Source organism: Xenopus laevis, chromosome 1L (genome assembly GCF_017654675.1).
Source record: "Xenopus laevis strain J_2021 chromosome 1L, Xenopus_laevis_v10.1, whole genome shotgun sequence".
In the NCBI taxonomy this organism is placed as follows: Eukaryota; Metazoa; Chordata; class Amphibia; order Anura; family Pipidae; genus Xenopus; species Xenopus laevis.
Genome location: NC_054371.1, coordinates 90,220,065 through 90,232,623, shown reverse-complemented (window position 1 = coordinate 90,232,623; position 12,559 = coordinate 90,220,065). Strand labels below are relative to the sequence as shown.

The 12,559-nt window shown below is 36.3% G+C and overlaps 1 protein-coding gene across 4 annotated transcripts in view; it reads left to right on the top strand.

Moving 5' to 3' along the window:
• uba6.L (ubiquitin-like modifier activating enzyme 6 L homeolog) overlaps positions 1 to 12,559 on the top strand; it is a 53,514-nt gene that overhangs the window by 21,594 nt on the left and 19,361 nt on the right. For all 4 annotated transcript variants that reach the window (XM_041591147.1, XM_041591143.1, XM_041591144.1 and 1 more), the window contains exons 17-25: positions 2,219 to 2,299; positions 3,226 to 3,303; positions 3,993 to 4,174; positions 4,875 to 4,980; positions 6,671 to 6,760; positions 6,857 to 6,937; positions 7,712 to 7,840; positions 9,951 to 10,002; positions 10,355 to 10,418. In XM_041591147.1, coding sequence (XP_041447081.1) covers positions 2,219 to 2,299; positions 3,226 to 3,303; positions 3,993 to 4,174; positions 4,875 to 4,980; positions 6,671 to 6,760; positions 6,857 to 6,937; positions 7,712 to 7,840; positions 9,951 to 10,002; positions 10,355 to 10,418 — 863 coding nt within the window. The remainder of the gene's footprint in view (positions 1 to 2,218; positions 2,300 to 3,225; positions 3,304 to 3,992; positions 4,175 to 4,874; positions 4,981 to 6,670; positions 6,761 to 6,856; positions 6,938 to 7,711; positions 7,841 to 9,950; positions 10,003 to 10,354; positions 10,419 to 12,559) is intronic.

Sequence of the window (12,559 nt, the reverse complement as noted above, 5' to 3'; positions counted from 1 at the left end):
CTGGAAAGACCTACTGGTAAATAAAGCATTAGAGAGATTATTATATGATCCCCATAACTTGGTCAGTCTTTCCTCATAGCTAAGATTTTCCATACCTTTTGCCAGCTTAGTTTCCCTTCTCTGTACCCTCACTAATTCAATAATGTCCTGTTTGAGCACTGGAGACCAAAACTGTACAGCATATTCTAGATGGGGCCGTACCCGTGCTCTATACAGTGGAAGAATGACCCCCCCCCATTTTAATATAGCTAAAACCTTATTTGCCCTTGATGCTGCTGACTGGCATTGCTTGTTACTATCAAGTTTATTATCTGCAAGGACTCCAAGGTCCTTTTCCATTATGGATTTGCCCAGTGCTGTCCCATTGCAGTGATCCCCAACCAACATGTTGCTCTCCAACCCCTTGGTTGTTGCTCTCAGTGTCCTCAAAGCAGGGGCTTATTTTTGAATTTCCGGCTTGGAGGCAAGTTTTAATTGCATAAAAACTAAGTATAGTGTCAAGTAGAGCCTCCTCTAGGCTGCCAGTCCACATAGGGGCTACCAAATAGCCAATCACAGCCACTATTTGGCTCCCCAGGGGACTTTTTCATGCTTGTGTTGCTCCCCAATTCTTTTTACATTTGAATATGGCTCACGGGTAAAAGAGGTTGGGGACCCTTGCATTAAGGGTATAAGTGGCTTGGGTATTTTACATCCCAGTTGCATGACTCTATATTTATCAACATTGAATCTCATTTGCCACATAGCTGCCCAGTTTGTCAAGTTACCGTTGCAAGGATGCAGTCTTTTATTCAGATCAATGCATGGTCATACCCTAACAATCAGATTGCTGAAATTGCTAATTGGAAAGCTTTTTTTAAGTGGACCTGTCACCCAGACACAACAATCTGTATAATAAAAGTACCTTTTTATTAAAGCATTCATAGCTGTTGTAAACTCATTTAAAAATCTCCGCTATACATCAAATATTGTCTGCCCCTCCTCTATGCCTAAGGCATAGAGGTGCAGACAATTACTTTAACTTTCGATTCAGCACTTCCTAGATGTCACTGCTCTCCCCACGTTCCCACTGTTCTCTTAACCATTTAATTGTGTAGCCAGGGCATGGGGATGAACATCAGGTCCCCCATTCTGGTGCACAAACAAGATTATGAGATGATGCAAGGCTTGCCTTAATAACAATGTCCACAAAATGGCTCCTGCCTGCTTGCTATAATTATGAATTCCCAGACTGAAGAAAACAAGATTCAAATAATTTATATAGTGTAATTAAAGTTTATTTTGCTTGACAAATGTGATGAAAAATCTAAACTCAAAAACCACAGACAATAAAAAATGAAAACCTATTGCAGTGATTTGACTATCACTCTCTACATCATACTAAAAGTTAATTTAAATGTGAACAACTTTTAACCTCTGTCACCCCCATGGCTGTTTCCATAGCCTACTCAATGGTCAAATTTTCTGTGTTGGTGGTGCTTGCATACTTCTTTATGCTGATGAAGTGAGTGCTTATGCTTATGTGTGAGAGATAGTTTCATTAGCCATATGTACAAACAGAGAGTGCTGGCCAGGCAGTATAGGGGGTTATTTATTAAAGTCCGAATGCCAAAAACTCGAAACATTTGAGGTTTTTTTTTATTATAAAATCAGAATTTTTAGTGGAAAAAAGATTTTGTGGTTTTCGGGCAAAAATCTAAAAAAAAATTTAGTTTTTGATCGGAAAATCAGAAACTTTTGAAAAACGGGGATAAAATTGGGGTTTTTAATTATATCATGACTGAAGATGTGTGAACCTCTTTATAAGCACTTTGTTCTATCAAACTGTTCGAAAAAGAACATTAGCATCGTTTGGGAAAAATGTAAAACTAGATTGATAGATCGATGTATATATGTGGTCATTGGCTGACCTGCAACTGCTTATGTCTCTATGGTTGTCCAACAAAACTCGGTCCTATCAGGTGGATCAGATTTGGTCCAGTATCTACAATCATGTGAGAAGTCAGACAATGAGCCAGTTTCATAAATATACCTAGGTGTCCTTTGCATGGCCCTATAGATTTGCCGTGTGACAGGTATTTAACTTTAGGCATGTTGTCATTCTGAGCTTTTGTAGCATTGTAATATAAGAAATAAAATACACATTCTGCATTGTTAGACAAATAAGTCTGGAATGATTGTTCTACTCAAATTGCAGTTGTCTTAATGTATTCCATAGGTTGGATGTGGTGCAATTGGGTGTGAAATGCTGAAGAATTTTGCACTTTTAGGAGCTGGAAGTGGCTCAGAGGGTGGGCTGGTAAGTTGCAACCTTAAGCTATCCATTTATATGGAGATCTGACAATTTTACCTTTTCAATCAAGTTGCCCAAAATGTTTTGTTTTTTAGGCAAATTATCAGTTAAAGATACAGATTTTTATTATTCCAACAGTTAACCATAAAGCCATACACATTTAAGGCATCCTCTGGCATTGACCAGATTGATGCTTGAGTAGGCAGAAATTATCTGCATGTTTAAAATATTAATTTCAGTAATTTTTAAGAGGGTAAACGTTTTATCAGTCTTCAGCAGGTTTGTTACAAACGTTACTGCACTGAAAGAAATTTGTCCAGAGCCGTAGATGATACAAAATGCAACAACATCCGTGTTGGAATATTTTTTTAATAAAAAAGTAAAGAGCAAACGGTATTTCTTTGAATGATTTTTTTTCCAACATTATTTTGGTAATAAGATATAATAAGGATAAAAAGTATAATTTTTCTTCATTAATATTGTTGAATACATTACCAATTAAGTTGAAATAAGAGAGGAAATAAACATACATTTTAGACAACAAGCCTGCATTAGTTTCTAGTGACTCTCATTTGAAAAAGGGCCCGATAAATTATTTTGAAAGCCACTTGGCCACCAAGTTAAAAGATTTTTCTTTTTGGCTGACCTGGCTAGGCACTGTGTGTAAGATCAACCATTTGAAGATGTTTTGTAACCCAAACAATTTCCAGCTCAGTGGTCAAACACAGCGGAGCTGAAGCTGAGGTCAGGCTGGAGATGCCTCCTTTCGCATATTTGGGCTTGCCTCAGTTTCCCCTTCACTGTGTGATTCAAATCAATGGATCAGGGGCACTGATCTGCTTCTCTGACAACAGCCAGAGCCATCATCCTGTGTGCCCACAGCCAAATTCTCTGGCTTTACATAGTTAATATTGTCTTTCTTCTTTAAACAGATTACAGTGACAGATCCTGACTTAATTGAAAAATCTAACCTGAACAGGCAGTTTCTCTTCCGACCCAAACACATTCAGGTAAATATCAAGTCAAGATGTTGCATGTTAGATTTCAGTATCCTGTGACCCATCTTTGCCTCATTTTAGCAGCTTATCTACCATTGATGATAAAATATGTTGTGCTGGATGTCAAGGGCCTGACTGCCAGCACCATTTATTTTACTTTAAGGGTACTGGCAGATGGGGAGAATAGACGCCCAGCGACAAATCTTCTCTACTTTGGGCGACTAATCTCCCCTAAATGCCTTACAGCCAGCAAGAATATGAATCACCGGCAGGATGGCATATGAATCGCTTCGGATTTCCGAAGTCGCCCGAAGTTTCCTCATGATGCAACAGATCTATTACATGCTGTGTGTTGTCTGTTAACATGCAGCTTGCCAAAATCAAAGGCACCTGAAAGAGAAGGGGTTAATCAGTATATTTTTATTTATCATTTTAAACAGACCCCTTGGATGTTACCTACTGGTAACATGACTACAAATGACAATTTCAATTTATATATTCATTCAATTTATTTTTAAATGTATGGTTTAATAAATTTTCCTTTAAAAACTTGTACCTGGTATATTAATAGGATTAATTGGATGACTAGTATATTATTTTTTAGCGCTAAATAATATGTATTTTTGTTATTGTAATAATTTTTTCCATCATATTTTTTTATTTTTTTTGGTGTGTATATTTCACATCTTCTTTCTTATCAGAAACCTAAAAGTTATACTGCTTCTGCTGCAACGCTCAATATCAACCCACATTTAAAAATTGACCCACGGTTAGACAAGGTCTGCCCTGCAACTGAGAACATTTTTGATGATGAGTTCTACAACAGACAAGATGTCATTGTGACTGCTTTGGACAATGTGGAGGCAAGAAGATATATTGACAGGTAGGTTTAATTATTTTTAAAAATGTAATGGGTATTGCAGTTTTGTGAGTGCTGTATTAGTATGGCCCTACCTTCTGTTCTACCACTAATATTAGTCTCAGACTTAAAAGAGCATGAGTTACTCAGTATTCCCAGTTTATATTTTGGCCTTAGGATTGTTTCAGTATGATAATTTTAGTTAAGATATCCCTGCATGGTGCATGTACTCATTCTTTGGTGTATCCATTTTATACTGTGCATGGTAATGTAGCATGTTTTTCTGATGACTGGAAAAGTGGGGGTCACAATTGGCAGCAGACAAAACGCCATGTTTCATCTTACTTTTAGCAGTGTGGTAATAACTTTCCGTATGAAAGTGAAGTGCTGTGTGATACAACCGGTGGAAAAACCTGTTCTCTTTCATTCGTTTGTTCTTCCCTTTATGTCAAATTGTAACTTTCCTGTGCCTGTATTGATATATCTCAATTTCTTACTTCTGATACTTGATTTTTATTTTATACTGATATGTTCAGTATGAGAGGAGAACAAACTACTGACAGATCTCATGCAAATGACTTTACCTTTTATGTTTAGCGCTTCAGACAAACTAACATATAAGGAACAGAGAAGACCATGAGCTAGCAGTTTAACATGCTTAGGACATTTATTTCAAGTCTGGTAGTACATATCTATTTTTGTTTTATATGTTTTTTTGTTTCAGTCGTTCAGTAACAAATCTTCGACCCCTTCTTGATTCTGGAACCATGGGAACTAAAGGACACACAGAAGTTATTGTACCTCATTTAACTGAATCTTACAACAGCTATGTAAGGAATGTTAATACTTACTACAGAGCAGAATGATCAAAATTCACGATATTTTTTCACAATTTGAGAAAAAAACATGCGTGTCAATATACTTGAGAACATTTTTTGAAATCTCGATTAGGCACAATTTATTAAAGAAAACAACGCCAAATATTTCCATCTCAAAACTTGGCTTCTGAGTTTATATAGTCAATAGGAATTGTCTCTAAAGCTGTCAAGCAGCTTTGCTTGTTTTTTCCCCATTTTAAAGACCTTAAAGGAGAAAGAAAGCTCCAATCCAAATGTTAGCCCCCTCCCCCAAGGACTGTAATGACACAAGAGAAATGTGCCAGCCCTGAGCACTTGCGAGTAAGTTATCCTCTGCCTCCCTTCTTCTTTTTTCAAAATCCAGCAACTGACACTGGTGCAGTAGAACGAAAAAGCTGAATGTGCGTGAATGAAGAAGGAAGGAAGAGGATTGCTTGCTTGCAAGTGCTGGTACAGTTTTCTAGAGGGGATTTCGAAACATTTTGCACCCCCTTGGATTGGAGTTTTTGTTCTGCTTTAAGATATAACTATGGTTGTAGCTAATTTTTCACAACATTCTGCTTCCTGTTCCTTCTCTTTCTTTGAGTTATAATAGATTGGTGGTTCTTGGGAAGGAAGTAGGTTAGTGCAATTGTGAAAAAAACAAGTACCAGAAAAAGAGCTTTAAGAGGTAATATTGTGGCTTATTTAGGCACTGTATACATAATGGTATTATTCCAAGACTGTTTGTATATAGCACCTACATTACCCTTTTTAAATAATTTATTGGTACCTGCTTCATTGCTGGGGACTGTTTCCTTGGGTAAGAAACAGCTGAAAAAATAATATTGAATACTAGTTGTTTTTTTTTTTATTTATTTTTTTTTGCGGGTTTAAAGGGATACTGTCATTTTTTTTTCAAAATGAATCAGTTAATAGTGCTGCTCTTGCAGAATTCTGCACTGAAATCCATTTCTCAAAAGAGCAAACAGATTTTTTTATATTCAATTTTGAAATCTGACATGGGGCTAGACATTTTGTCAATTTCCCAGCTGCCCCAGGTCATGTGACTTGTGCCTGCACTTCAGGAGAGAAATGCTTTCTGGCAGGCTGCTGATTTTCCTTCTCAATGTAACTGAATGTGTCTCAGTGAGACATGGGTTTTTACTATTGAGTGTTGTTCTTATATCTACCAGGCAGCTGTTATCTTGTGTTAGGGAGCTGTTATCTGGTACAGATACAGCAGTACAGCAGTAAAGAGTGATTGAAGTTTATCAGAGCACAAGTCACATGACTTGGGGCAGCTGGGAAATTGACAATATGTCTAGCCCCATGTCAGATTTCAAAATTTAATATAAAAAAATCTGTTTGCTCTTTTGAGAAATGGATTTCAGTGCAGAATTCTGCTGGAGCAGCACTATTAACTGATTCATTTTGAAAAAAAATTTTTTCCCCATGACAGTATCCCTTTAACACCTGACATCAATAGAGCATGACAGTATACCTTTAACTTTAGTTTTAACCTTTCAAAAGTCCAAGTTATAAGCTTTTGCTTAGACAACTGGGTTTAAAAGCATACACAAGCCACGAGCTTAATAGAATTTACCAACAAACCAGTAAGTGGTCAGTTGTCATTGAAGTGCACATTTTGATTCCAGCATTTCCATTTCATATTTCTATTTAGCGAGATCCTCTTGATGAAGAAATACCATTTTGTACTTTAAAGTCCTTTCCAGCAACTATTGAGCATACAATTCAGTGGGCAAGAGATAAAGTAAGTTATTTGTATCTCTTTGACTATTGCAAGTTCTACTGAGCGTAGAAGTATATCTTCTTAACTTGCTCTTTGTTTTCACTCCCTAAATTGCAGTTTGAAAGTTCCTTCTCCCATAAGCCATCACTGTACAACACATTTTGGCAGACTCATTCATCTGCAGAACATGTCTTACAGGTATGAATAAAATTCTACACAGGTTTCTTTCATATTTATAAATCATACACTCTTATAAGTAGGGCTCTCTTGTCCTATTCTTACTCTGTAAACCCTTGTTTGTTAAATTTTTGTAAGATTTTTGTACATTATAAATTAATGTAAAGTGCTGTATAATATATAAATAAATGATGATGATTGCAATGGCTTCGTGTTGGTGCAACAGACCATTATAAAAAGAGCTAAAGAAAAGGGATACATGAACCGAGTTTAAGGTAGTTCTACATCAGCTTTTGCTTGTTGAGACACTATGCTGTTTATTCTGCATATGTTTATTAAGCTTTGTAATTTAGATTTTACTGGCCACTGATGCATGATTTTAAGAAACCACTCTGGAAATCTTGCCAGTTGATTTCTAGTTTCCATAGTCTACTTTGTTTTTTTTTGCATGTACAAACACTTAAAATGAATGTACTTTTGGAACATATGTGTCTTTTAATTGTGTAGCTTACATTCCTGTAAGTGTTTAACATTTGGAAAGTATAAAGCTGTAATAATATAATGATCGCTTAGGCTAACTTTGCAAGGTAGGGATCCATCAGGAATGCTAAATTAAGCTTTTCCAAGAAAATCACACCTAGCAGAGCCATCATCTGCTATGCATCCAAACAATTTGGAAGCAGTTCTCAGTGAAAATTGCATTATAACCATTTGTTTTCTGACAAAAATTACAATAGTCTGATCCTGTGGCCAATGTTAACTGAATAATATAAAATGTTTTTTTTTTTTTTTTAGAGTATACAATCTGGCGAGAGTTTAGAAGGCTGTTTTCATGTTGTTAAACTACTTAACCGGAAACCTAGAAATTGGACAGAGTGTGTGAAGCTTGCAAGACATAAGTTTGAAAAATACTTCAGTCACAAGGTTGGTAAGAAATGGATTGATGCAAGGTCTTAATTATTATAAATTTAAACACATAGGGGGTTATTTTTTAAAGCTTGGGTTGTTTTTACTTAAAAATTTGGGTTTTCGAGGGTATTTTTCAGTCAAAATCCGAATTATCGCGTTAAAAACAGCTTGCATTTTCGGGTTTTTTTTATTTTATTTATTTATTTTTAAACAACTAACATTTTTCAAGATTTATTATACCCGAAGCTGGAAATAGCTTGAATCCAAAAATACTCCAGGTAAAACCTGTCAAGATCATGTAGAAGTCAATGGCAGAGATCCCTTGAACCAGATGTTTGTTGCCTTCACGATGTTCTGGTTTTTTCTGTGTGTCCCGCTCAAAAACTCAATTAATTGAGCAATTCAATTTTTTTCCACCAAAAACTTGATTAATTCAAGTATTTGGATTTTTCACCCTGAATTCACTGATTTCATACATTAGAAAACATTTGAGTTGTGAGTTTAATAGAGGTATAAAAAAACCTCACAAAGCTCACAATATTGACCTTTGATAAATAACCCCCATAGTGTCTAGGAGTTGTGTTGCTTCCAGAGCGCATGTTCAACACAAAGCTTCCTCGGAGTTACATGACCTGTACATGCATCTCCTCTGTTATAATATCTTTATAAATTACGGTAGGGGGTACATTATCCACTATATAATACACAAAAGCCATGAATATCCTGTAAATTATATCCTTATAAACGGTGAGTTCTGATGTCATCAGTTATAAACGGTGAGTTCCGATGTCATTTCTGTCACATGACTCATTGAAATTTGTGTATTATAATAAATAAATAAAGTACCCCCAGTTGTCGGATAAATAAATAAAGTACCCCAGTTGTCGGAGTTCCATGACCTGTATAAAAACACTCGGCCTTCGGCCTCGTGTTTTTATATGGTCATGAAACTCCTCGGTAACTTATAATATCCCTATATTTTACAAAAGGGGGTACTTTATTCACTATATAATATAAATGGTGCTTGGTGGACTTGTGTGTTTATAGGGTCATGGAACTACTTGGTGACTTAATATCTTTATATTTTCAAACAGATTGGTACATTATTCACTATATAAAGGGGTGCATAATGATATTATCAGTATAATCAGTGTTTGGTAATGTAATTTACGTCACAAATAAAAAATAATGTACTGCTGTTATAAAATAAGGTATATTAGAATTAGACCATTATCACAGGCCTCTGTGACGTCTTATGTCCATAAGTACATAAGTAAGCACATTAATTTTTCCTTTAAAAAATATATATATATTTTTTATATATGTTTTATAGATTTATATTATTGGCCTTTCTTTTCTGCTACTTTTCAGCTTTCATATGGGAATCTCTGACCCTGGCAGCCAAAAAACAATTTCAATATGTATTGTGCATCCACGCAACATGTTTCGGGCAACAAGGGTGTTTTCACTTGAAAAAGGGCCCTTGTTGCCCGAAACATGTCGTGTGGATGCACAATAAATACTAAATAGCAGGTATTCTGCATTTTGCTGCTTCTTGATTTACCCGTTCTACTTATTGAAGTTAATCCTGTGGTTGCCAGTGTGAGAGAACCAGTGTGAATCAAGACTATCCAATTATTCCTGGGCGGTTGTGTGTTACCTCCAAATGTGAGCCAAAAAACAATTGCTCTGTGAAGTTAAAATCTATTGTTGTTCTCTTTAGTCCCTTTCCTATTCATCTTTCAGTCTATCATTCATATTACTCTTGGTTGCTATGGTAAACTGGACCCTAGCAACCAGATAGCTGCTGGACTTCCAAACTGGAGAGCTGCTGAACAAAAAGCTAAATAATGTAAAGAATAAAGACTAAATGCGTATTGTCTCTACATCATACTGAATGTTAATTTAAAGGTGAACCGCTCCTTTAAATATAATTATATAAGCTTAAAGGGGTAGTTCACATTTAAGTAAACTTTTAGTATGATGAATTTCAACTGGCATTCGTTTTTTGTTTTTTTTTATAGTTTTTTAATTATTCTTCTTCTGACTCTTTCCAGCTTTCAAGTGGGGGTCATGGGCATTATGGAGTATTGTGCTATATCATTTTGCTCTGTTTTTTTACTAGGCACAACAGTTACTACATTCTTTCCCTCTGGACACACGATTAAATGATGGCAGTAAGTATAGTTCTGTATAATACACAAAAGCCATGAATATCTTGTAAATTATATCCTTATAAACGGTAACTAGTGATGTCATCAGTTATAAATGGTGAGTAGTGATGTCATTTTTGTCACATGACCCACTAAAACTTGTGTACTGTAATAATAATAATAATAAAGTACCCTTTGTTGGAAAATATGAGGATATTAGAAGTAACCTTGGAGTTCCATGACCTTGTGCTTTTATATGGTCATGGAACTCCTCGGTGACTTATTATATCCTTATATTTTACAATAGGAGGTACTTTATTCACTATATAATGTGATTGCATTACATTGGATTTTTAAACTGATCTTGCCTCTTCAGCTTTATTTTGGCAGTCCCCAAAGCGACCACCTACTCCAGTACAGTTTGACGCAAAGGACCAACTGTAAGTGTACTTACAAACTGAAATATATATAAATAAGGGTTTTAGGCAGTATTTTAAATTACAGCTTAATTTTGTGGCTGTTATCTGTTGTATCATGCAGCATTTATTTAATACTGGTGTAGGAGGTTTACCTGATTAGCATGTAGTAGATTAGCATGTTTTTAAGTTGTGGATGGTTTGTAGGTATATCTTTTTTTATATTAGGGATGCACCGCATACATAATTTTTGTTTCGGCCAAATCCTTCGCAAAAGATTTGACTGAACCGAATCCTAAATTGTATATGCAAATTAGGGGTGGGAAGGGGAAACATTTTTTACTTGTTTTGTGACAAAAAGTCATGCGATTTCTCTCCCTGTCCCTAATTTGCATATGCAAATTAGGATTCAGATTCGGTTCGGCATGAATCCGAATCCTGGCCGAATCCCGAACCGAATCCTTGATTTGGTGCATCCCTAATCTATATAGACCCATTTGTAAGTTTTGCGTTTTTAAAGTACCATAATGGTACAGTAGGTGACCGAACATTGCAATAAATATACACAGTTTTAAAGATTAAATTCCACATTTTAAGAGAGGCCAGAGAAGGAGGTGCATACCCATGTAAACATTATTTGGAACACATTATCCAGAAATCTCAGAATTCTGGGAAGGCCACTTCCCATATCTAGTCCATTTTTATGAAGTAATTAAAATGTTTTAAAAATAATCCCTTTTTCTCTTTCATAATAAAGCCATGTACCATGTACTTGATCTCAACTAAGCTATAATTATTCCTTGCTATAGCAAAACAATCCTTGCTAGAGTAGACTTAAGGTATAGAGATCCATAATAAATAAAGTTGCCTTATCCGTAAAAACCCAGGTCTCAAGCATTCTGGATGATAGGTCCCATACATGTACAGTTAGGCCCATAAATCTTTGGACAGAGACAACTTTTTTCTAATTTTGGTTCTGTACATTACTACAATGAATTTTAAATGAAACAACTCAGATGCAGTTGAACTGCAGACTTTCAGCTTCAATTCAGTGGATTGAACATTGCATTGAAGATTGCATAAAAATGTGAGGAACTAAAGCCTTTTCTTACTCATTTCACTTTATTTCAGGAGCTCAAAGTAATTAGACAAATTAAAAAAACTGAATATAAAATGTTAATTTCTAATACTGGTTTGAAAACCCTTTGCTGGCAATGACAGCCTTAAGTCTTGAACTCATGGACATCACCCGATTCTGGGTTTCCTCCTTTTTAATGCTCTACCAGGCCTTTACTGCTACGGCTTTCAGTTGCTTTGGCTGTATGTTTTGGGTCATTATGAAAAGCCTCCCAATCAATTTGACTGCATTTAGCTGGATTTGAGCAGACCATATGTCTCTGAACACCTCAGAATTCATTCGGCTGCTTCTGTCCTGTGTCACATCATCGATAAACACTAGTGTCCCAGTGCCACTGGCAGCCATGCACGCCCAAGCCATCATAATGCCTCCGCCATGTTTTATAGATGATGTGGTATGCTTTTTATCATGAGCTGTTCCACGCCTTCTTTATACTTTTTTCTTGCCATCATTCTGGTAGAGGTTGATCATCGTTTCATATGTCCAAAGAATGTTTTTCCAGAACTGTGCTGGTCTTTCTATTCTTGAGGCTTATGAGTGCCTTGCACCTTGCAGTGCACCCTCTGGGGCAAATTCACTAACGCGCGAAGCGCCGAACGCTAGCGTTAATTCGCTAGCGTTTGGCATTTTCGCTACTGCGCAAATTCACTAACAAACGCTGGCGTAGTTTCACTAGTGTTACTTCGCAACCTTACGCCAGGCGAATCTTCGCTAGCGACGAAACTACGCAAATTCACTAACTTGCTCAGTGTAGCGAACGCTACCTTTTACGCTAGACTTCCTTCGCCACCTCAGACCTGGCGAAGCGCAATAGAGTAGATAGGGATTGTTTCAAAAAAAGTCAAAATTTTTTCTATGTCCCAAAAAACGCTGGCGTGTTTTCTACATGATGGCTGATAGGCTGAAAAAGATCGAAAATTTTTTGGGGCTCCCCTTCCTCCCCCCTACATTTCCTGACTCATGGCAACTTACCTAGACAGTGGGCACATGTGTAGGGCAAAATAAAATTTTTATTGGCTTTTTATTG